Source organism: Semicossyphus pulcher, unplaced genomic scaffold, assembly GCF_022749685.1.
Source record: "Semicossyphus pulcher isolate SPU_LCO1_2020_fin unplaced genomic scaffold, fSemPul1.0.p SCAF_21, whole genome shotgun sequence".
NCBI classification, from domain to species: Eukaryota; Metazoa; Chordata; class Actinopteri; order Labriformes; family Labridae; genus Semicossyphus; species Semicossyphus pulcher.
The window spans coordinates 14,297,879-14,323,628 of NW_027211695.1; the positions used below are offsets into that span (position 1 = coordinate 14,297,879).

Consider the following 25,750-nt stretch of genomic DNA (forward strand, 5'->3'; position numbering starts at 1 on the left):
GAATAAGTTTACAGGGTCAATTTTGCAGTCTGAAACTTGTCAGGATGATAAAGACAAAAAATCTCTCTCTTACCTGGGATGATGAACCAGGGAGAAATGGTCGGGAACACGAAGGGATTTTTTCGCAGACTGATCCAAAATGGTGAAGTGCTGCCATGTGGAACCGCAACTCTTTCTGATGGCATAGTTGCCCCTTCAATTACATCCTTGCTGTCCGGCAGAGCGTTCTCCGGAATTCTTGGTGCTGCACAAACAAACAAAAACATTTTTCCGATGCAATCATTTTTAAATTTCCAATGTGTGACCTCAAAGACAGACCCTGATCCAGCCAGAAGTACCAACTCAAGTACTTTAACTGTTAGACACGTTAAACACGACAGAGTGTTTAATGTGGACAAAGTAGCATCAAGGGGTTAAATGTTCTATCTTTAGAATATCCAGTACCTGTTTTTTTCTGGGGTTCAGCATTAGTTTGAGAAGATAAGATAGAGTTAAAAGCAGTCTGTAACTGCACAAGAGCTTGAGTTTTTGAAAGTACAGAGAAGTAAAATGCTGTGTCATCAGCATAAGGATGAACCTTCCAATTTCTTAAGCTTTTGGCAATATCGTTTATGTACAATGTAAATAGAAGTGGCCCCAGGATAGAACCCTGGGGAACGCCTTGGCTGACCACCATAGAGGGTGACTTGACATCACCTGCAACTATTGTCTGAGCTCTAGAAGTTAAATAGCTGCGTAACTAGTGTAGACATTGTTACTGTGAGACATGCCTATATCTAGTTTAGACAGGACCTAATCACATGAAAGGGGTGGGGAAAAATCAGTGTGGCATAGTGTTGTGACATTTCCCTTCATACAATTTATTCAATATACAGACACTAAGTACTGAGATTTTATTAATGAAAATATTATCAAAGTGACACTGCAGTGCAAATTTACATTTTCAGTCCACTAGATAGTGCTGAGTTTTGTTCAGGTGATGTCAGCAGGGATCAGTATGAACTTGGTTAAAACAAAGATGGAGACATAATCATTCATAAATTCTAAATTTTATGTGTACAATATTTTTTATTTCTTCAACCTTCAGTTCTTCAAACAAACTTACAAGGCGGTAAAGTGCTGTATGGTATTTCCAGCCTCTGGATTATGTGGCCAGGGGGTTGTTTCAGAAGGCTGTACCAAACTCCTAGCCGATCAGCATCGCGATTGGTGTGGAACTCGACAAATACCTGAAACACACACACAGACACATACATGACTGCTGACAAAAGTTTTTTTTTCATATCAACCTAAACAGTGTAATTGTATGTGTGCGTTTGTACCTTGTTGAGGAGAGGCAGGAAGTTCCTGACTGAGTGGACTTTTTTCACAACCTGTCTGAGTTCCCTGGTCTCACTCGGTGAAATGTTTCTGATGAAGATTACACTATCTCTGTACTTCCAATGCTAAGTCAAGAACAGGAAGTGAACATCCAAACCATTAGTTACACAGAGGACAGTGATGTACATACAGCAAGACAATATCTTCAATGGACTTTCTGTACTCCCTCAATGTTCAAAGTGTCCAGATTTTATCAAGTTGAATACATTTTTAGGAATTAATGAAGCATTGCAGATGCCTCCTCAAATGTGAGCAAAAAGGTGTTTTGTTTTTGTAATGTATCTAAATACGAAAAGTTATGAACCTAGTTTCAGGTTGAATTGAAACCTTGAAAACGGAGACGATTACTTAAACCAAGGAAATGTAAAGCAGTTTACAAATGAGGAGGAATTGCGTATGTGTGTTTTTTACTTACGTAGCCAACTTGCCTCATCAGGGATTCATAAAACCAGAACTAAAAAAGAAACATCACAGTAGGCAGTGTTAAAATGCAATAAGGTTCTTCAATACACTATTCTGCTTACAATCTTTTTTGGAAAAATAGGTCCTCAAATACTATAAACTACATAGACTAGCATGTAGCCATTCATCTGATATACTCATTTTAATAAAAAGTAACATTTTTAAGTTCTTGGATATATTACTAAACTATAAAAAAAAAATCTTTCAATACAAACATGTTATTGAAATGCTTACCGGTCTCAGTGAAATGTTGTAGTCCAAAGCACTGAAACAGAGTCCTGACCCTTTCAAAATAATGGGATTTATTTTTGAGGCTCTTATTATGTCAAGCACACTTTCTTCTGTCGGCATCTGGACGAAGGCCTGAGAGAATAAACAGAAACACATCGCCACTGTTGTCCACCTGTTTTAAGAACTTTTTCAATAACTTTTCCACATGGTAAAATCAATCTGGTAAGTCTCAAAAAGGCAACAAATAAGTGTAAGATAAAAATAAGTGTGCAATCATCTCATAATAAAATATCAAATAAATTACAAAGGGGTTGCCTACCACTCGAGCCTGAGGAACAACATAGATGTTTTGGTCTTTGTGTTGATACCCAAATGGGATGAGCAGTTTGATAATGTCGTCCTCCGTGTAGCAGCCATCGCCAAACACCGGCAGCCAAGAGATGAGCAGCTGTTTGTTACCAAGATGAAACAAATGAAGGAAAATTAAGAAACAGGGAGAGTCATTTGAGATTACCTGATTACCTTAACCTGTAATTTAAGATTAAGAAAATGATGCTCACATGAGTGACAACAGTGTTTACACCCCTTGTAAACTATGTTCATTATATATCAGCATCAACACAGCCATTAATCTGGTTTGGGTTTCAAATTGAATTGAAGGCTTTTTAAGCTCTTTTGGAGTACCAATTTCATGTCTGTTTCATTCAGGCTAAATTTTTCAAGTATGGTGAAAAAACAGCTTCAATTATTAATTTGATCTCATTTTTTCAGTGCATTCCATCAGTAATAATCTAAACAACAATGATTTAAATGAATGACTGATTTAATGTAACCTTGATCTGAAAAAAAATGCATACAATGGATGGATTAAGCTAATTAAATAATTATATCTTTCAACGATCAATTATTTAAGTCAATAGTAACATTTTTACTTGCTGATTTTGAGTCAATTAGCTTCTATATCGTATGATTTTGTATATGCTCAACAGACTTTGTATCTTATAACACAAGAATATTACCTAAAACGTTCCAGCTTCAGTGTGGTTTCAAGAGGTCAACGGTAGGGGGGTGCGAATCGGGGGTATCAGGGTAACTCACGATACAATACGCGATACGTGATCTACGATAACAATAATATTACGATATCTGCTGAACTTCTTCTTCTGACATTTAACTTCCATTCACGTTACCCTCATTCATGCCATAAGCGCCACCGTGAGGACTCATGAAGTAGTGATGCAGTGAGTCAAAATTGCAGGGAAATCTGTTTAGAGCGCCATATATTTGTAAACTAAAAAATCGATATTTGGGTGTAATAAATTTTATCCAATGCCTGCTGGCTAGGGGTGGGACAAAAATCGATCCGGCAATATATCGTCGTCCCGACTCGTGCGATACAACTGCTCGGTTTAATCAGTTTAACCATTATTATGGTACCCCTTTACACATATCTGCTATACAAGTTGTGATTATACATACATTTCTATCTCTTGTGTGTAAATAAAATGAAAGTGTTTGCTACAGGTTTAAAAGTGCTGACTATAATGCCACAAAAACAATGGCACTTTTAGTTTAGATGTGTGAAATCACATACAAAGGCAATTATGGACTAACATTGAGGAAACCTACTTTTGGTGAAGTCCCAGGCCTACACTTGAAGGACCCTGTGAAGGAGAAGCAAAAAAAACAACTCTTTTTAAAGAGAGAAAGACTGTACAATTATTGTGACCAATAGACATTTACTTTAAAATACAGGAGTGTATTTCCTGGATTTCTCACCTATTCTTTTTGTATCCAGGTACCTCTCCATCTTCTCCCCATAAGTCAGATGGGGGTCCGCAGTGGAAGGTGGTTTGGATGCCACAGGTTGATGCTTGCTCACTGCTGCAGTTGGTGGCGGTGCTTTATGAGGAGTTGGAAGTAACAGAAATTAAATGATAAAAGCGGATGTCATGAAAAAGCATGCGAATTAAAATATTGAGTGATGACCTGAGTTGTGATCGGATGGAAATAAGAGTCATGTTTTATCATTTTCCTTGTCTTCCATTAATCATTCACAACACATAAATAATAAGGATGCACGATATTATCGGCACGTTATCGGTATCGGCCGATATTGGCTTAAAAATGAACTATCGGATATCGGCCAACATGCCAGTATCCGCCGATATAATTAACCGATAAAATAATGGGCTGCTGCATACTTGATTAAATGCCCGACCTCGGTGCAATGTCCCCGGCGTGAAGAAGACCTGCGCGACGTCACGTGTGTCTACCTGCAGCATGAGAGAGTTAGAAGCCAAAATGTCCATGGTGTGTGGAGTTTTTCAAAGTGTCCGAAATAGATAGCAAAACTGCTATTTGCAATGAATGAATGAAAAATATCGGTATTGGTATCGGTAATCGGCTAAATGAGTTGTAAAATATCGGCATATCGGATATCGGCAAAAAATCCAATATAAAATAACCATTAATTATTTTAGGAAAGTTTCATTTGCCATATGAAAAAAGCTCCTTCATTGGTATTATTTTTCTTATTGTGATGTCTTTCTTATGGAGTGTCTTAAAATCCCTAATATCTGTAAAACCTCAAAGATAAGTTGGTTTGGCAAAATAAGCTCTAGCTATTATAGATTTGATTTGAAACAATTTTAAACCGGATTATGCAAAGGCCAATGTCCCTCATGTAGCGTAAAGTAATCATGTCATCAACAAACGTACCAGATATTTTCAGCCTGACGACTTCGTGACCAGGGGCTTGTTTCAGGTGACTGTACCACCCTCCAAACCGATCAGCATCTTCAACGGACTCAAATTCCACAAACAGCTGGAATACACAAGAACATGTACGCACAGAGGTGACAGGTGAGACTGACAGGAAGTCTTTTTCAAAGACAATTAAACAGCTGCTCTGGGTGTGTTTGTACCTTGTTGAGGAGCGGCATGAAGTTTGTGACAGAACCAAATTCTTTCAGAGCTTCTCTGAGCTCCCTGGCTTCACTCTGTGAAATGTTCTTGATGAAGACTGTTCTCTCTACCTCATCTTTCATATACTGCACCAAGAACAGGAGGTGGACAACCAAACAGAGAAGTTAACAAGAGGACAGAGACACAAACGCGCTGCATAATTGACGTAACATTTTATAGCAGTTTTTCAAATTTAAGGCAAAATACAGAATTCATTGTAACGAAATCTCTCATCTGTACTCTTACAAGGGTTTTTGACAACTTTCCCATCTTATTGCTATATCTATATGTTTAAGCGAGACCAAATATAAGATGCTCCCTAACATTTTACACAAGGTGTAAGGTTTTACTTTGCAATGTTTAGCTGAACAGAGTTCTACTTCAAAAAAAAAAATGAAGATGGATCAGTTAAAGAAATTAACGCATTCAACACATTGACTAGAAAGGAAGTGTGTGTGTGTGTGTGTGTTTGTTACTTACACACTTCATCTGCCTCTTCAGAAATCGATAAAACAGAACCTAAAAGAGAAACATCAGAGGCGGCGTTACACGACAAAAATGGAGAGAAAACAATACAATGGTTTTAACAGTTACACTATTATATTTTAACTGTTTAATTTTTTTTTCCAAAAGCACTTCACCCCAGTTTCCTCAAACATAATCTTCAATTATTATTGGCCTCATGACAAAGGCCTATGATCACTTTAAACTACAGAGATTAGCATATTCTTGCAGCAGAGTTACAATGTTAATTTTTGGGGATATAAAAAAATAAATAAATTGGAGTTAATAAAAATGAAAGTGAAAGTTTTCATTGTTTTGGAGTTGTGGATATATGAGGTGCTGCTGGAATTGTTCCAAAAATCAGTCAAGTTTTTATGACTCCTGGTTCCCTTTGTTCCCTTTTCAAGTCTTGATGATCATGGGATTTCCAAGTTTTGTTGCATTAAATAAAATACATCAGTGAAACCCAAGTTATGAAGTTAGAAGCTTGCATATGTTGAAACTACAGACTTTCAACAATTAACTCATGTGGTTGAATGGATTGTTTACAGCCTAATGTTTGGCAATTTCAATCTGCAGAGTAAAAAAGCTATCAGTCATTAATTTGGTGTTTATTTCTAACAACTATTCTGCTGAACGAAACCTGCAAATATCTTAATACTAACCAGGGTGATACCAAGATCCAGATTTGCCTTTAAAACTCTGTCATACCTGATATTAATAATAAAAAAGACACTCAAATCAGAGTGATTTACATGCTTACCGGTCTCAGTGAATCACGGATGCGTACTACTTGAATAACGAGTCTCTTCTCTCTGAAGTAAATGCCATTCTGTACAGACTCTCTCATTACCTCTAACATTTTATCCACTGATGGCATCATGGCAAAGGCCTGAAAGGAAAACCAGAAAAAAAGCACACTTTTATTTATGGTACTGTTGGAAAAAATGAAGCTTTATAATCAAATGTTTTAAAGTTGAAGTTATGTAATCAAAAGTTTTATAATGATATGTTTTAGTTGAAACTTTATAATCAAATGTTTTAGAGTTGAAGTTATATATCCATCAGATTTATAAATTAAATGTTTTAATGCCTTAAAGTTAAAGTTTTTATAGTTATAATGCCTTAAAGTTAACTTTTCTATAGTGTAATGCCTTATAGTTAAAGTTTTTATAGTTATAATGCCTTAAAGTTAAAGTTTTTATAGTTATAATGCCTTAAAGTTAACTTTTCCATAGTCTAATGCCTTAAAGTTAAAGTTTTTATAGTTATAATGCCTTAAAGTTAACTTTTCTATAGTCTAAAGCCTTAAAGTTAAAGTTTTTATAGTTAAAATGTCTTAAAGTTAACTTTTCTATAGTCTAATGCCTTAAAGTTAAAGTTTTTATAGTTAAAATGTCTTAAAGTTAACTTTTCTATAGTCTAATGCCTTAACGTTATAGTTTTTATAGTTATAATGTCTTAAAGTTAACTTTTCTATAGTCTAAAGCCTTAAAGTTAAAGTTTTACAGTCAAATGTCTTAAAGTTAAAGTTTTACAGTCAAATGTTTTATAGTTAAGGTTTTATCTTCTAATGTTTTATCATAAGTTCTTATAATCTAAAGTGTTAAAACTCTAAAATAGAATCCTAAGCTGAGAAACTTGCTGGGCTCATTATAAAAGCCAGGTGCAGGGTTGGCAGCTGGCCAAGAAAAACAGGTTTCCCCCCGAGCCCCTCCCTTATCTGTTGTACAGTGCATGAACGTGCCTAATTGGCCGGAGTGAGGAAGAGTCCTGCGGAAAAGTTGGCCTCATGAGTCTCACTGAGGCAACAAATATACAAAATCTCGCAATTAAATGCCCCAGCAAACCAGTCAAGAATACTGTACGCTTGAAACAAAAAAAACAGTCATTCATTAAACAGGAGACATGAGGTCATATGGGTATCTCTGCAGAGCTTGGGATTTTCAGAAGACCCTTCCTGTGTAAGCTGAACAAACAGGTATAAGATGGGTAAGGTGAGGGAAGATAGTCCACTAATAGATCGCATTTTGCCTCACCTTCTTGGACATTAAAGAAAGACAATTTCTTGTTGCTGAGATATCTTGTTCCCAGGATGTCAAGACAGTTTAACCTTGAGCTCTGACCATCAAACTCTGACCAGTTCATCCTCGAATCCAAGTGGACATTTGTACCACACTGGAGGGTATTCCCTCTGAACATTGCAGTGATATATCACTTTAACAAGAATGGGATAGAAACAAAGGCCACATAAAGGACTTTCCAGCCCATTATGATGTCACCGTGAAACTGGCCTTTGAACTTCGGGTAAAAAATGTTAGAAGTCACAGTGACCTTGACCTTTCAGGTCATTTCTTTCACATTTTGCTTACACATCTCGTTCACGAGAACATGACGTTACAGTGACTTAAAACGTAAAACTCATTCTTGAGTCCAAGTGGACCAAACTGATATAGACTTGTAACCATATGCTTACCATGCGCAACTGAGGAATAACGTAGAGTTGGTCTTCTTTATTTTCAAACCCAAATGGAACGAGCAGATTGGCAACATCATCATCTGTGTAATTACCATTGTTATATATCGGCAGTCCACTTATGAGCAACTGTCTGTTGCGATGATCAAGACACTGCAAAAAGGTAAGAAGACAAATTTATAATAATAATAATAATACATTTTATTTATAAGCGCCTTTCAAGACACCCAAGGTCGCTGTACAAAAAACACAAACAAGAGTAAAAACACCAACAAGGGTAAAACTTATGAAGAGAGGGATTTGTATTGGATAGGGGAAAAAATGCTATCGGCACATAGTCACTGCCTATGGCAAGAGAGAGTAATATCTGAGACTCAGAGCCCCTCCTAGAAATATTCCTTAATTATATTTTATAACATATTTTTTAACAGTTAATTAGACATTTGACTACATTTTAATGCTAGTTAGTGTCTCATCTGAGGGAAACATGAAGGCAGGTTATGTCTTCTTGTTAGAGTGCTACCTCCTCCACCCTGGCAAAATTAATCTCTTCAGAAAAACTACATGTGTAAATACTGTAGTACTTGTTGCTTGTGATTTGTAGCAACCTACTGTCAAGTCGTTGGGCGGGTGGCAACCTGTGAAAGAGACAAACAAAATATAAAAAATTGTTAAGTTTAAAAAAAAATGGAAAAATTACATTTATGACCAACAAAGTCTTTCTGTTAATGTCTTACATATTCTGTCTGGGAACAAGTGCTTCTCTAACATCTCCCCAACAGTCGGACAGTAGTCCGCAGATGAAGAGTGTTTAGATGCTGCAGGTTGCCGCTCGCTCCCCGCTGCAGCTGTTGGTTTCGTGTTCACGGATGAGGGTACCTCAGTCGACACAGCTGACGCCTTGCTGACAGCTTTGGAGGCATCCTTGGCTGATGTTGAATCGATTTGTGTCATCTCTGCAGTCGAAGGATCTTCAACAGATTAAATTTAATGATGATCAGTATTTTGAACGGTTTGCTTATAATGACAGGCCTGAAGGTTAGATTGACGAGTTAATAATAACGCAATGTAAATTCAATATTATATAAACTTAGTGTTTTCAGTTCAAATAAAAGCTATATGTAATATAAAGCATATACTGCATGTCAAAAGAAAAACATAATCCATATATTTATAGTTGGAAATGTATCATTTCAAGATGAACCGAAGAATAAATTGTTAAATCATAGCTTGAGACAACAAGGTTGTTCCTCTTTACTCATGAAAGTTGACTATTTGAAGATGTTTTCATAACACTTAAGGACAAATCATAGGTTTAAAAATCTTGTGAAAAGATCAAAACCAACTAACAATTACCAACTCACCAGTTGGTGGCGCTATAGCTATGACCAAAAAATGAGTAGTCTGTTCAGGGTGGGACTGTGATCACTCATATGAAAAATGGAACAGACTGAACCTTGTATAAAGGAGTTACAACAACTTCCTGGTACAAGGCGAAAAATGCGCTGCTGTGGTCTTAGTATGTCGAAGACTTAATTTGAGGAGGATATGGCCAACATTGGCGGAATTTAAACTGATAATATAGCAGAAGTAACTTCCTGTTGCCAGTAGGTGGCGCTGTCAGTATTGTTAAAATTTCAACTTTAGATTTGTTCAGGACAGGTGCCACGAACATCTTACTTTTTCTCAACAACACGTCTCAACAGAAATCTGAATGTTACTCAGGGTCCTTTAAGAGGCTAATGCAAAGTTGGTTGTTTTTTTCTTAAGAGTTGTTGACAATAACCAAAGGCGGGTGTATCCATTAAAAAGGTCTCAGACATACCTTTGTGTGTTGTTTTTGTCGCAGCTCCTCCACCTGGCATCAGTGGCTCCACAGCAGCTTCAGTTGTGCTTCCTGCAGCCTGTTGTTGGACTTCTGAAGCTTCTATCTGGGTCTCTGGTCCTTGTGCCGTGGAATCTGGTTCAGACAGGGCGCTTTGCTGGACGAAGGCTTTGACAGAGGTTTCAGTCACCTGGGTCTCAACTGAAGTCATTGGAGGTTGACTCTCTCTGGGTTTGTCTGCTGAATTTTCTGGGATACCCTCTGTGTTAGTCTTCTCTTTCCCTTTGTCCTCTGTGCAACTTTCAACTTCCATGAGCTCTACACCTTTAATTCCTGTCACCCCAAGCTCCATTGGTTCAGCTTCATCAGCTCTGTCAAGTTTTGCTTGATCCTTAGGTTCAAAAACTGTTACATTTGCTTTTTCAACAGCCTCGGCTGTGTCTTTTGGCACCTCCAAAGATCCTTGATCCTTAGTTTCAGATTGTTTGAGCTTGGAATTTTCTCCCTGTGGCTGATTTTCTGAATCTGAAAATCTTGAAGGTACACCTTCGTCCTTTGGAGCTGTTCCTTCAATATTGTTTTTTATTACAGCTCCTGACTCAGCAAGCTTGTCCACTTGAGTTTTGGGTTTCTCAAGTGACTCCAGACTCCCGACTCCAGGTCCTTTGATCCTGTTTTCAGATTTGTCAGGTACAGGCTTTTCTTTGGAGTCACCAGTGTCAGGCTGATTCTCTGAAGCTTCAAATTTAGATGGCATAATCATATCCTCTGCAATCATTTCATTTGGCACAGCTTCTTTTGCTGCCAGCTTTTCTGCTGGAATTTGGGGTTCTTGCATTGCAGAGACCCTTTCTGCTTTGGACGCTAAGACCTTTGGGTCTTGTCTTGGTGCAGTATTAGCTGTTTTAGCAGATTTATCAACTTCTGCAGTCTCTTTCAGCCCTACTCCAGGTCCTTGGAGACTGATTTCAGATATTTCAGGTACAGCTTTTAGTTTGGAGTCACTGACCTCAGGCGGATTTTCACAAGCTTCAGTTTTAAGAGGTACTGACACATCCTTCGCAATCACTTTATTTGACACAGCTTCTGTTGCAGACAGGTTGTCTGAAAGAGTTTTTGGTTTCTGCATAGTTGAGACAGTTTGCTCCTTGGAAGCCAAGACCTTTGCTTCAACCAACGGGCCTTTTGCCAATTTAGTTATAGTCCTGTCTTCTGACTTATCAGCTTGCGCAGTCCGTTTCAGCCCTTCTACAGGTTCTTTGACACTAGTTTGAGATTTGTCAGGTATAGGTTTTAGTTTGGAGTCATTAACATCAAGCTGATTTTCTGAAGCTTCAGTTTGGGAGAGCACAGTTGCATCCTTTGCAATCGCTTGATTTGAGACAGCTTTTGTTGCAGCCACGTTTTCTGATGTTGTTTTGGCTTTCTGTATAGTAGAGACCATTTCCTCATTGGAAGCTAAGATTGTGGCTTCAACCGATGGGCCTTTTGCAAGTTCACTTATGGTCCTGTTTTCTGACTTATTAACTTTCAGCCCTACTCCAGGTCCTTGAAGGCTGGTTTCAGATTTCTCAGGTACAGGTTTTAGTTTGGAGTCACTAACCTCAAGCAGATTTTCACAAGCTTCAGTTTTGGAGAGCACTGTCACATCCTTTGCAATCACTTTATATGATACAGCTTCTGTTGCAGCCAGGTTTTCTGAAGGAGCTTTTGGTTTCTGCATCATTGAGACAGTTTGCTCCTTGGAAGCCAAGACCTTTGCTTCAACCAATGGGCCTTTTGCCAGTTTAGTTATAGTCCTGTCAACTTCCGCAGTCTGTTTCAAAGCTTCTACAGGTTCTTTGACACTAGTTTCAGATTTGTCAGGTATAGGTTTTAGTTTGGAGTCATTAACGTCAAGCTGATTTTCTGAGGCTTCAGTTTGGGAGAGCACAGTTGCATCCTTTGCAATCACTTGATTTGATACAGCTTCTGTTGCAGACAGTTTTTCTGATGTTTTGGCTTTCTGTATAGTGGAGACCATTTCCTCCTTGGAAGCTAAGATTGTGGCTTCAACCGATGGACCTTTTGCAAGTTCACTTATCGTCCTGTTTTCTGACGTATCAATTTGGGCAGTCTCTTTCAGCCCTACTCCAGGTCCTTGAAGACTGGTTTCAGATTTCTCAGGTCCAGGTTTTAGTTTGGATTCACTTACGCCAGGCTGATTTTCTGAAGCTTCAATTTTGGAAGGCACAGTTGCATCCTTTGCAACACTTTCCTTTGTTACAGCTTCTGCTGCAGGCAGCTTTTCAGGTTTCTGCATAGTTGTGTTCATTTTTTCTTGGGAAGTAAGTACCTTTTCTTCAACCACAGCTGAGATGTTTTCGGCAGCTTTGGAGGCATCCTTGGCTGATGCTTCATCTGTAGGCACTGCAGTCACAGGACCTTCAGAAGATCACATTAATTAGGATGAACATAAGTTTTTTGAAGGATCATCTTTAGAACTCTGCAACAGAAATAGGTCTGCCTGTGTATAAACTGATATGTTTGCTTATTGTGATGTCATTTCTTCAGATATTTAATATACCCAATATCCGTTCAAGCTAAGCTAAAAGTGTTTTTTTTTATGTCAATCAACAATTGTAGTTGATAATGCATTTAAATTCTCATTTTTTAAACATTAGATTTTGCTTCCTAAACACATCAAACATATCGATCCAAAACATTTCTCAATATAGAAACATGGACAAAATATTTAAGTTATTTGAACTCTGTGCATTTCTTTGTATTTAAGATATATCTATTTTAAAGGGTACACTACAAATTCATTACAAGGTTTTATCTGTGATTAAAGTACCTACATTGGTATTTCTGCTTAAAAGTCATTCTTATGGAATGTCTTCAAATTATTTATGTCCCTAAAATATGTTTGCTAAAAGTCAGAAAAGTTTTGTAAGTGATGCTCTAGCTTTTATGATTTTTATTTTGAAGAGGATTATTCAAACAGCTCTTTAAGGTTCACACCTAATGTAGCATAAAGTAATATCCTGGGAGTCTTAGCTTTCTGCTGCACAAAGAATGAAGGCTCTAGCTTTAATAGTTTTTTATCAGATTGATTAAAAGTAGAATGTTACATTTGTAAATGTTATTGTGTGTTGATTCTTTCCTTACGCTGAGACTTGCGTAGTGATTGACAGTTGATGTTCGGTTTTTTCAGCCTGATGACTTTGTGAGCAGGGGCTTGACACAGGAGACTGTACCAATCTCCAAACCGATCAGTATCTTCAATGGACTCAAATTCCACAAACAGCTGGAATACACAACATGTACGCACAGAGGTGATGGGTAAGAATGACAGGAAGTCTTTATCCAAGTCAGTTAATAGCTGCTCTTGTATGGGTGCGTTTGTACCTTGTTGAGGAGCGGCATGAAGTTTTTGACAGAACCAAAGTCTTGCAGAGCTTCTCTGAGCTTCCAGGCCTCACTCTGTGAAATGTTCTTGATCAGGATGGTTCTCTCTCCCTCATCAAACTCAGTCTGCACCAAAAACAGGAGGTGGATGAAAACATAAACTTTTTTTTTTTGATAGCTTTCCCATCATATTGTGATCATTTGTATTTAAGTTGGACCAACAGTTATTAAGATGCTCCGCAAAAGTGAATAAAAGAGGGGATGTTTTAGTTTGCAACGTAGCTGAACAGAGTTCTACTTTTTAAAAGCACACTGTAGCTTTAAATTATGGAAAAAGCAGCAGAATATTCTGCACACAGGGCACACTGTTCTTCACCCACAGGTTTCACTTCTTCAGTTAAGACATAACATAAATCTCCATCTTGTGACCTTCACATTTTACTTCCATGCCATATAAGGAGTTGTTTTCCTCAGCATCGAGATGCATGAAGAGTCACACAAAGAGCGACTCTTCACTTCTGCTCGTGAGTCTGCAGTTTACAAAGGTTGTAATAACACTTTTCTTATAGTGTGCTGAATTCATGAATCATATTTTCACCAGATTTTTTTTATTTTTTAATTAAAGCGGTTTACACATTGACCAGGCCAGAAGTGTGTGTGTGTGTGTGTGTGTGTGTGTGGATTACTTACACATCTCAACGCCCTTTTAAGAAATTTATAAAACTGAAGCTAAAACAGAAACATCAGAGAGGCAGTGTTAAAAGGCAAAAATGCAGGGGAAACACTTTCTATTGTAATTGTTAAAAACTGTTTTAAAAGTAATTCTCTCCATAAACATCATTATTATTGGCCTCACGTTAAAGGACTTTGATCACTTTTTTTGCCACAGAACTTCTAGAGTAATCCAAAATCATACGGTTTTTTTTTTGCTGAGAGGATCTGGGTCTGCCTTCAAAACTCTGTCATACCTGATTATCTAAAAAAAACAACTAAAACCAGTGTGATTTACATGCTTACCGGTGTCAGAGGAAAGCGGATGTGTAATACTTCAATAAAGAGTCTGTCCCCTTTGAGGTAAATGCCATGTTGAGCAGCAGCTCTGAGTAGGTATAACACAAGTTCTCCATTTGACATCATGGCAAAGGCCTGGAAGGAAAACCAGAAAAAAGCATGACTTTTATTTACTTGTTTGAAGTACTTGTTCACCGGATGTCAATATATTTTAACCTGGACCTCAGACCATGAAACTCTGGTACAAACTGAGCGGACATCTGTACAACATTGAAGGGTATCCTTATAAACACCAGAGAGATATCACTTTAACTAGAATGGGACAGAAACAAAAGGCACAAAAGGGATTTTCCAATCCATTCTGATGTCACCGTGAAACAGGCCTTTTGAACTTTGGGTAAAAAATGTCATAACTGCGTTATTGGCTTTGTCAATTAAAAATACGTGACGTTACAGTGACTTCAAATTTTGACCAAAAACCAAACATTCTTGAGTCCAAGTTTGGCCAAATTTAAATATACTTCCTCCAGTCGTTTCCTAGGTGCCGCATCACAGCAACGTATGGACGGACTTTAACCAGACAACATTATATCTCGGGCTACAGAGGCATTAAAACAAGGCAGTACAACTAAGCAACCCAACCAACATTAAAGACACTATCACAGAATATGTACTTTTTATCAGACAAAAAAGAAACTACAGAAACGGATATAGACTTGTAACCAGACGCCTACCATGCGCGACTGAGGAATCACAAAGAGTTGGTCTTCTTTATTTCGTAACCCAAATGGAATGAGCAGATTGGCAACATCATCCTCTGTGTAGTTACCATCGAAATAGAACGGAAGTCCACTTATGAGCAAGTGTCTATAACCAGGAGGAAGACCCTAGAAAAGTAAAGATATAATATTTGAGACTAGTTATCGATTTTACAGTTAATTACAGACATGTAACGACATTTTAATGCTTGTTAGTGTCTTATCTGAGGGAAACGTGAAGGTAGGTGTTGTTTTCGTGTTAAAGAACCACCTGCTCCGCCCTGGTTACACTTAATATCCTGAGAAAAATTACATGTGTAAATACTGTAGTACTTATTGCAAGTCACTTGAAGAGACCTACTTTTGAGAGGTGGTTGGACGGCCAGCAGTCTGTGACAGAGACGAAAAATAGTAACTGTAAATGTTTTTTAAAAAAATGAAAGAAATGACTTCATGACCAACAAAGTCTTTCTTTTAATGTCTTACATATATTGATTGGAGACAAGTTCGTCTCTAACATCTCCCCAATAGTCGGACGGACTGCAGAGGAAGGGCGTTTAGATGCTTCAGCGGTTGGTTTCGTGTTCACAGATGAGGGTACCTCAGTCGACGCAGCTGACGCCTTGCAGACAGCTTTGGAGGCATCCTTGGCTGAATCGATTTGTGTCATCTCTGCAGTCGAAGGATCTTCAACAGATTAAATGTAATGATGATCAGTATTTTTAAAAGAGCATCATCATACAATTGTTGGATACTGATCTACACCAAACATTTATTCCATGACTCATTTACATGTATTTCACATTAAACAATAAACATTTCTCCGATATCTTCTTGAATAAAAGTTATTGTCAAGATGGACTACATTTAAGGCCTCAGATTAAGAGAATGTCTGTGAAGGTTCTCAGTAGAGATAGACCGATATGGTTTTTTCAGGGCCGATACCGATACCGATTATTAGTAGTCAAGGAGGCCGATAACCGATATTTGGAGCCGATATTCATTTGCAGTAAAAGTTAAAATATTGGCGTCAAAATTTTGAATAATACAAACTCCAACACTTAACTTTGTTTAAATGCCTTTAAGCATATGTTTATTAAACAAACAAACAAAAAGCGCAGGGAGTTCCCAGGGTCAGCAGCATCTCTTATAAAGTTATCAGAAAATTTAAATAAATAAATAACTTCCTGAAGTTTTATAAAGTAAATAAAACAAAGTTATATAAAATTTGCAAAGAAATGCACTCTTATCGGCCGTCAGATTAAAAAAAAATTTAAAAACTTTTTTTTTTTTTTTAAATAATAAAAAAAAAAGAATAAAAAAAACAAAAACAAAAAAAAGGCCAATGCCGCATATCGGCGCCGATAATCGGCCCGGCCGATAATCAGTCTATCCCTAGTTCTTAGTCATCCAGGTCATGGTAATTCTAAACTTAATCCAAAAGGCAACTGGAGAAATATGTTAAGCTGGAAAAAACAATCCTTTAACAGAGGTGGTGGCCTTAGACACCAACCATCACCCATATACAATGCAGTTTTGAATTCTCTGCCTAAATAGCTGAAGTCTCACTCAAACTCAGGATCATGTGAGCCTAACGACCCATCAACACCAGAGGATATTACGGCGCCTGTTGCCTAGCATACTAACGACCTGCAGAGGCTTATATTTCTAGCTCCGTCCACCAGGCAGTTAGAACTGAAGGAGCTTTTCGGATGAGAGGTGAAACGTCTTCAAGAATTCAACCAAGTCCAGCTGCCTTTTGGATTACGCTTAGAATTATGAGTACTCATATACTCTGGGGAGAAAGTTTAATTACAAGGTCAAGAAGTGCTGATAAACAAGTGTGAAATATGCTTTGGGAAAATGGCTTCCTTTTTCTAGCCTTCCGACCACTCAAAGCACTTCATTTTCACACTCACATTCACACACTGATGGGAAAGGCCAATCTCCAATCAGGAACTATGCCCATTTGGCGTTCAGTGTCTTGCCCAAAGACACTTCGACACGTGACTGCAGCAGTCAGGGATTGAACCCCCAACTTATAGATAGACGACGGATTCAACCACAAAGCCACACACACACACAGCTGCACTAATTGGCCCGCGGCTTGGCCATGTATGTACAAGTTACAATGATGTGTACGGGGGTGTGTGTGGAACGGCGGCAGGCCTTCAGCAAAGATGCCCTTTAAACATGTTATAAATTAAGATAAGCGTGTCACAGCAGTGCACTGTCTAAAAATCTAAATACATTAGTCAGGTTGCTGTCAATGCAAAGTTGGTTTTGGCCTTTCCACAAGAGTTGTTGACAATAAAATAACACACCTGGCATCAGTGGCTCCACAGCAGCGTCAGTTGTGCTTCCTGCAGCTTGTTGCACTTCTGAAGCTTCCATCTGGGTCTCTGGGCCTTGTGCCGTGGACTCTGGTTCAGACAGGGCGCTTTGCTTAACCTTTGCCAAAGCTTTGGCAGAGGTTTCTGTTGACTGGGTATCGACTGAACTGCTTGATGGTCGACTCTCTCTGCTTTGGTCTGTACTTCTCAGTTCTTTCTCTTTGCCCTCAACATAACTTCCAACTTCCATGAGCTCTGCAACTTTAACTCCTGTTGCCCCAAGCTCCATTGGTTCAGCGTCATCGGCTCGATCCTTAGGTTCAAAAGCTGTTACATTTGCTTTTTCAACAACCGCAGCTGTGTCTTCTGGCAACACCAAAGACTCCTGAACCTTAGTTTCAGATTCTTCATGCGTGGACATTTCTACATCAGGCTGATTACCTGAAGCTGCAGATCTGGAAGGCACACTTGCAAACTTTGCAGATGTTTCTTCAACATTTTCAGTTGTTACAGCTCCTGACTCTGCGAGATTGTCAACTTGAGTTTTGGGTGTCTTAATAGATGACACCATTTCTGCTTTAGAAGCCAAGACCTTTTCCTGAATCAACAGGCCCTTTTCTGGTTCACGATCAGTCCTGTTTTCTGACTTGTCAGCTTCGGCAGCCTCTTTAAGCTCGACCACAGGTCCACTGGTCTCAGATTTTTCAGGGATAGGTTTTTGCCTGGAGTCACCAGCTTCTGGCTGATTTTCTGGAGATGTTTTTTGATTTGTTGCGGCTTTTTTCACTTCTCCCTTTGCAGGCAACTTTGTTGTTTTCATGGTCTTAGCTATCTGCTTGGTTGAGACATATTTCGCTTTGGATACCAAGACTTTTGCTTTGTTTACACTCCTTACCCCTTTCACTGAAACTTTAGCTGAACTCTGATTGATTAGTTTGCCTGCTGTAGATTTTCTGGCTCCGCAGGGCAAAGTCCCTGTAAGCGGAGGAACGGTTGGCGTAGGAAGAAGAACCTTCCCCTCCCTCGTCATGGTAGAGGCCATTTTGGAATTAGCGGTGTGATGTTGGGAGACACTGGATGTGGCAGGTTTTCTGAGAACAGACGATGAGTGTTTAATGGGTCAAGAAGAAGAAAATGGCAAAGATAATATTGTTCTTTACAGGCTGAGTTCCTGAAGCAACTTTTGTTCCGTGTTATCGACTGGTTTCAAATGAACAACATGGAATGCTTTTATCATATATTACAGAATAATATAAATAAAAGCAAATCTACTTTGAGTTGCATTAAACCACAAATGAGATTTTTTTTTTTGAATGACTGAATATTCAGTTTAAAAAAAGGTCTGTGTGAAACATATCTTACTTTAAAGGAAGCTTCATTTCCTTCTGAGTAACATCCTTCTGTGAAAAAAACTAAGTGTTATTTTGTGGCCACACCTCAGCAGACATAAGATATGAGGTACTTTCCAAGGTGCTGAGAGTAAAAGACAGAAAGAGTCCGATACCTTTTTGACAACAGTGATTGTCGTTCCTTTTATATCGAGGGACTTTAAGCTCTTCACTTTCTTAGCGTCTTCCTCGTTCTCGAAACAAATGTTTGCCTACGTGTGAAAACACAAACACACACAAAAACAGTTTATTTTCTTCATACTAAATCAAAGTAATTAAATATATACAGTTGTTGTACACAAGTTATTTTCCTCAAAGCAAAATCTTAAATTAATAGTTGGAAAGGACAGTTATTTATATCTTCTAATCTATTCAATGCTGAAACCAGTCAACTGCAACAATATCTGTTACTGTAACTATAACTATATTAATGTTATGAAGGCAAAACATACATGGTTTCAGCTTCTCAAATGTGAATATTTGCTTACCTCCATCTGGGCCCGAAAGACTATAACCGACTTGGTTTTTCCAAAGTGCTCCATGGCAGCGAACACATCATCATGAGAAAGATCCTTACTTATGCCTTGTAGTTTCACCATGGTTGGAGGTGACACTTTACCCCTCTGAGCAAAGGGAGAGAAAACAAATAAGACTACTGAAAATTGTCCTCTTTTAAAAGCGCTGAAAAGAAAAACAAAAGCATCCGTCTTTTAAGTGGCCAGTCAATACTTAATGCTGTCTGTACTTCCAAAAAATTATTTTTGTACTCAATAGGGAGCAAAAAGCAACGTTTTCAGATGTGTCTCTAATCAAAGCCTTATGTGGATACAGTTGCAATAAAAAAAAGAGATGGAGACACAAGAGGCGAAAGAGAAAGACTTAATTTAACAGTGGAAAGACTTGCTAAATTTAATTGGTGAACACACACACAAACCAACCATTGTCTTTGTGGAACAACTTGCCTCGCTCTTCTGCAGCCCGAGCTTTGATTTAAAGGGAATTATTGTACACCCCTTCATCCCTGCTGTGGAGGAGGAGGAGGAGGTGGTAGAAGACAATTTCTTTCCTCTTGAAGAGGAAGGTGGCAATGAGGATGACATCTTGGCTAGCTCAGCCAATAAGGCAGGAGCCAGAGTTTTAACCACAGTCTCCAGGTCGGACTGATTTGACAGCGACTGGACAGCTTGAGGGACAAAGACAAAATGAATGTCAAACAAAATAGCAGCGTGTAAGTTGAAACTGTGGAAACAGAATATGACTTTAGTTCTGTATTTGTTGACAATTTAATATGTATATAAGTATATAAGTAGTATATAAGCAATATAACGCCATTGTTTTTATTACAGAAAAGAGCACTTAGAATTATGCATAAAGTTGAATATAGAGAACACACTAAAAGATTATTTATTGAGTCAAGATTATTGAAATTTAAAGAAATAATAGAATTGCAGACATTATTAGTTGTGTTCAAGGCTAAAAACAGAGTATTGCCAGAGAACATGCAAAAACTGTTTGTGTTTGCCTCAGATGATGATCATCACAGAAGGAGATTTGATTTTAAGCATCAAGTTGCTCGGACCACTTTAAAACAAATGTGTATTTCTGTTGTTGGTGTGAAACTTTGGAATTCTCAACAGGAGGATTTAAAAGGTTGTATAAATATCTTTCAGTTTAAAAAAATTTACAAAGAGGGACAAATTAGAAAATATGCAAATGAAACTTAACTTTATTTCTTTTGTGCCTGTAATTGTTTTACTTTATAGGTTATTTTGTTTAATGATGTTGTAACCAAGGGTGTAGATAATGGTGTAGGTTATTGGAAATGACAGACCATCTAAGATGTATTGTGTTCTAATAAGGGGCAGATAAATAATAAGAATTATATTCTTCTTTCTGCTCCTTTCCTTTCCTTTCCTTTTCAGACATGAAGGGCATGGATTTTTTTTATTTGAAATGTGTATTGTGGATTTGTGTACCGGTTTTGTGGTATGTTGTGCATTTTTCATGAAAGGAAGGAATGAATGAATAAATAAATAAATAAATAAACAATTTAAATAATTATGGTTTTCTTCACAATATGTTCCACCTTTCTACTTTTAGTTACATTGTCTCAACAAATTGTAACTTCAGAGCTGAACAACATCAGAGTGTATTCTTTTTCTTTCCTGCTATCACATCAGTGTTAATCAAGGTTTTGATGTTTCCAAAGGAACCCCTGTGATTAACTTCCCTCTATACATTTGTTTAGCCATCAGGCTGTGAGCTCTTCACCCCTAAGACCACTGTATGAGCCTCGAGAAGCTAGCTTGAACCCTCTTGTTAGTTGGGTCCCCCTGACACCACCCTCTGAGAATGACACTGTAGCTTCTTTCATGTTGGTTGTGTATTGTCCTTTGTTGCTTTACCTCAATTAGCATAGCCCTTTTGGTTAGCCCTTTGTTTTCTGTTACCCAAGATATATATTCTGACTAGAGCTCTAGTCAGAATGGTTTTCTACAACTTGCTGTGATGATATCTCTTCACTGTGCAGTGAATAAAACTGATCTGAACGCCACTGAATCGGACCTGAAGATTATTAATTTCTTCTACAAAACATTTCAGGAGTATCTATTACTATATAAAGTAGTAATATATGATGCTAAAGTGATTAAAATTACAGAATGTAAATTCTAGAATGTAAATTATAAGAAAATATTATTTAGTTTATGGTATGCACTTGTATATAGTTCCTCTAAATATGTTCAGGCACAAGAAATGTCTTTAAAACACAGTGATTACGTAACAAACAAAGGGTTTTATGATATTTGCAATTTCTCAAACCTGTTGTTTCCAGTAGTTTTTTAGCCAGACTCGCTGCACTGTTTGACATATTAAGTTGAGGGGATGACCCCTCTCTGGACGATTGTCTCTCATGGCTCCTTCTTGGTGGCGATCGGCTTTTGTCTCTCTTCTTTGGAGTCCTTTTGTTTTCTCTTGTCCTTGGCGGCGACAGTCTCTTGTTAACCCTCCTTGGTGGGGACGATCTATTGTCAACCCTTCTTGGTGGTGGCCGTCTCTCATCGCCCCTCCTCAGTGGCGACCGTCTCTCGTTGACCCTCCTTGGTGGCGACCGTTTATTGTCAACCCTTCTTGGTGGCGACCATGAAACATTACTCCTGGTTAGAGGTGATCGTCTATTACGACCTTTCCTTGGAGATGATTGTCTCTCGTCCTTCCTCCTTGGTGAGGACCATCTCTTCGGGCTCCTTGAATGTGACCGATAGCTGGAGGAGGTTGGGCAATCATATCGTGGTGAGCAAGAACGAGACCGAGACCTGATGAAAGTACAATTGAATCACATAATTTAACTGACAATCAAGAAATTCACTGCAAATGTAGATTTTTCAATGGCTTAAAGGAATCTCTTCAGTTCACTCAGCTAATGCTAATAACAGAATGGTTGTGTAACCAACCTGTGATTGTATCTGGAGCTCTGTGGAGAACGTGATCGGCTTCTGCGCTTGTCCCTTTCACCCTCCGGGCCATGTTGGCGATAGGGGCTGGGTGATTTGGAACGGGAGGAGCTTCCATGCCTGATCTTCTGTGCGGAGGTTGAGGTGGAGGGCTTGGCATCTTTACCTACAGCCCTGTAGTAAGCAACGGACATGAAAGTCAATGTCTGAATCTACCGGATTGGAAGATCTGGGAGTCTTTATTAGAGATAGACCGATATGTTTTTTTCAGGGCCGATACCGATTATTAGTAGTCAAGGAGGCCGATAACCGATATTTGGAGCCGATATTCATTTGCAGTAAAAGTGAAAATATTGGCGTCAAAACTTTAAATAATACAAACTCCAACACTTAACTTTGTTTTTAAATTCCTTTAAGAATATGTTTATTAAACAAACAAACAAAAAGCGCAGGGAGTCCCAGGGTCAGCAGCATGTCTTATAAAGTTAACAGAAAATTTAAATAAATAAATAATTAACTTCCTGATGTTTTATAAAGTAAATAAAACAAAGTTAAATAAAATTTGCAAAGAAATGAACTCTTATCGGCCGTCGGATTTAAAAAAAAAATTTTTTTTTTAAAAAGGCTGTAGCCGATATGCGTCTAAATGGCGAATATCGGCCGGCCGATAATCGGTCTATCCCTAGTCTTTATTACTTACATTTTGTTGTTAGTATAATTTAAAACATTTGAAAATTAAGCATTATTAGCCCTTACACTTGGTCCGCAAGAGACCTTGCAAGATACAAATATAGATTCTTAAAAAAACAATTAAGGAAAAGAAGACTGACTGTTGTCCGAGGAGTGTTCTGCTCTTAAGGTGAAGGCTGCTGTTCTGGTGGGAGAGCCAATCCTAGTAGTCAGAAAAGACAAACAGTATAAAGTACAATCTCAACTGACATTTTTTTTGATTGTTTGACAACACATTTCTTTCCGCAAGCCTTAAAAAAAGTCCCTTAGATCTTCAAAGTTTGTGCGTCATAGTCCAATTCAGGGTGTGTCGAGTCTCTCAGGTCCAAGTGTCCAATTCAATTTATCTGCTGTAGTAAGTCCCAGTGTGTTGATATAAAAGAGCAAGTCCATCAAATCAAAATATGCTTATCTGGTGTCTTTAAAAATTCAGCCTGCTGTAGTCATCCAAAAAAAAAAAAACCCAACAACAACCTTGAGCCCAAGTCGCACATTGGCAAACAGTTATAAAACATTAAATGTGTTGAACTCGGGACTTTGGTATAAGCTAAAGAGGCAAACCAAATGTGAAATGTGAACTATTAAGGGACTTAAATCCTGCAGAAGTTTGGTAAATCTTTACTTTACACATCTGACTTTAGTTGACTTGAGTTCATGGCCAACCAACCAAACATGAAACATAACAAATACAGGATTGTCACTAACAAAGAAAATAAAAAAGTTCATCTTCTTGGTTCCTTCGGTCTGTGCTGGTATCAGAGTATCCCAAAGATCAGTGAAGGTCATCTCAGCAGAATTCACTCAATGGATCAGGAAATAAATTGGGAAGCTGGTTTGTCCTTTCGTAGTGAGAGTATGAAATGCTGTGTCCAGAAGGTGAAAAATAATCAAAGATGATGGTTTCTTGTGGCTTCAGGTTCATTATATTAGCAGTTGTAAATGGAACTCCTCCTTGGACAGAAAGCTAATCGAAGAAATGGAGCTTGTCTGTTTTTATTCAACAGCCAGTATTGCAAATAGTCATACTGACTGTTAGATATGAAATTAATTAAAGTAACAATATGCATAACTGATAGCTACAATAGTGGAAAGAACAAAATAAACATTCACATTCATTTGGTTTTTTTTAACAATCAAAGAAAAACTCCCATCATCCTCTGGTGCACAAGATCTTTAAGATTCGACAACCTTGACAACAGTTTGAAATTAATCCAATCGCATGTAAATGAAACACTGTGACCTTAAATAACATATGAAAACAAGCAGTTATCAGTGACTGGGATCTTTAAAACATTTTGGTACAAGTCAATTGCCATTCAAGTCAAAGAAATAGTCTACATAAATCCTTTCAAACAGGCTTGAACAATTTTAAAGAAATTAAAACCCTTTAGTAAATCGGCACACAAAAGACTTGTACATCACAATTTTTCATTTTAGGTCATTTAAAAATTTAAAAGATGAAAAGAATCAATATTAATACAAACAATTTCCAAGAGGAGATAGAGGGCAGTCTTTCACTCACCTTCATGTCAGTACATTCTTTGTTAACGAGAGAACCAGTATGTGGAAAGATTCTTGGTGAGGCCGCATCATAGTCATGCATCATCTCTGGCGCTGGAAGAATCTTGGAGACTGCCTCCTTTGAACTAGGCTGCGCTTTGGAAGTTGGCACCGTAATAAGGCTTGGGATGAAACCCGTAGGGGGAACTGGGTTCCCAAAAACTGGAAGGCACACTGCCTGTCCTGTTTGTAATACTGGGTACTTCTGGGGCTGTTTTATCTGCTGCTGCTCCAGTTGCTGCGTTGGCTGCGTCTGCTGCACATGTCTCTGTAGCATGGACTGCTGCTGCATTTGCTCCTTCTGTTGTCCCTGTGTCTTTTGGATATGTTCAACAGCTACTGACCTTTGACCTTCAGTTTTACTCTGATCCTTTGTGCCACTGGCATCATTACTACCAATAAGCACAAGGGCAGGTCGGCTGGGATGCACGCTATGGGACAGAGTGGAGGGTGTTTGGGTTTTGAATGTTGACTGGCGATCTCCTAGCTGATTCAAAGGAACAGGCTTGGTGGCTTCACACTTGAGAACATTGATGTCTGTGTCTTTCTTTTGCAGAGGGAAAGAGCTCAGGATATTTTGGAAAGTCTGGTTTGGTTGGGTCTGCCATCGTTTCGTCTGTTCACTGCTCGAAGAAGCTGCAGAGCTCAGTACTGAACTGTACGAAGAGCTGAGACTGGTAAAAGAACTTGCCTGGTCAAGTGAAGAACCCAAGGCACTGCTTTTCAACTCTGTGGAATTGTTTTGCAATGGTTCTCGGCTGTGTCTGTTAGCAGCAGTGTCCGTCACCAACAAATTTCCACTCCCGCCACTGTTGTCTCTGTTACTAGTCCTTCCAATCTCATCACCAACTCCTGCCGTATATTTGCTAATATGTCCATAGTCAATTACTCTAGTGGGCTGGAGAACAGACGATGTAGTTTTATCCTGAAGCATCCTTGCAGAAGTATTCAAACTGCAACTGTCCACTCCACTCACTGTTCTGGTGGGTTGGGGTTCAGCATCGGGTTTCGACTTTACAGCTGTCGCCTTCTTCTCCTTCTCAAGGCGTATCTGGCGCAAGATATATGGTAGACTAGAAGGAGTAATCTGGTCCTCAGGATAAGAGATGAGATGTTCCAAATCCTCTTTTTCAAGTCCAAAGCTCTGAAGGATGCTAGCAGCTGATTCAGAGGTGTAAGTGGGTTGACTGGATTCTGTAGATGCCGCAGGTTTGTCTGAAACTCGGTAGTCATAATCACCTAACCCAGGTATGGCCTGCGAATCATGGTCTCTTTCACTGGGGT

The 25,750-nt window shown here is 38.5% G+C and overlaps 1 protein-coding gene across 1 annotated transcript; it reads right to left on the minus strand.

Annotated features, from left to right (window-relative positions):
• Positions 1-8: 8 nt before the first annotated feature.
• LOC138601188 (zinc finger protein 638-like) lies at positions 9-25,750 on the minus strand. The gene is made up of 32 exons (XM_069672767.1): positions 24,429-25,750; positions 23,008-23,069; positions 22,178-22,351; positions 21,546-22,039; positions 19,688-19,908; positions 19,214-19,348; positions 18,842-18,937; positions 18,700-18,737; positions 17,329-18,428; positions 15,491-15,691; positions 15,366-15,394; positions 14,981-15,133; positions 14,253-14,381; positions 13,926-13,964; positions 13,236-13,361; positions 12,996-13,134; positions 9,846-12,269; positions 8,758-8,991; positions 8,633-8,658; positions 8,021-8,173; positions 6,308-6,436; positions 5,521-5,559; positions 5,001-5,126; positions 4,795-4,900; positions 3,853-3,975; positions 3,703-3,737; positions 2,393-2,521; positions 2,077-2,205; positions 1,796-1,834; positions 1,323-1,445; positions 1,106-1,229; positions 9-244 (listed from the first exon to the last, which is right to left on the minus strand). The coding sequence occupies exons 1-32, from the start codon at positions 25,398-25,400 to the stop codon at positions 9-11; spliced, it is 8,283 nt and encodes a 2,760-aa protein (XP_069528868.1). The 5' UTR covers positions 25,401-25,750.

What these genes read in the sequence shown, in the direction of transcription:
- LOC138601188 (XM_069672767.1), bottom strand. Translation starts at nt 25,400, where the DNA reads ATGCTTCAGGATAAAACTACATCGTCTGTTCTCCAGCCCACTAGAGTA. An exon ending in TCATGCCGCTCCTCAACAAG is followed by an intron (nt 4,901 to 5,000) that starts GTACAAACACAC and finishes TGTGTATTCCAG; the next exon opens with CTGTTTGTGGAATTTGAGTC. An exon ending in ACAACATTTCACTGAGACCG is followed by an intron (nt 1,835 to 2,076) that starts GTAAGCATTTCA and finishes TTTCTTTTTTAG; the next exon opens with TTCTGGTTTTATGAATCCCT.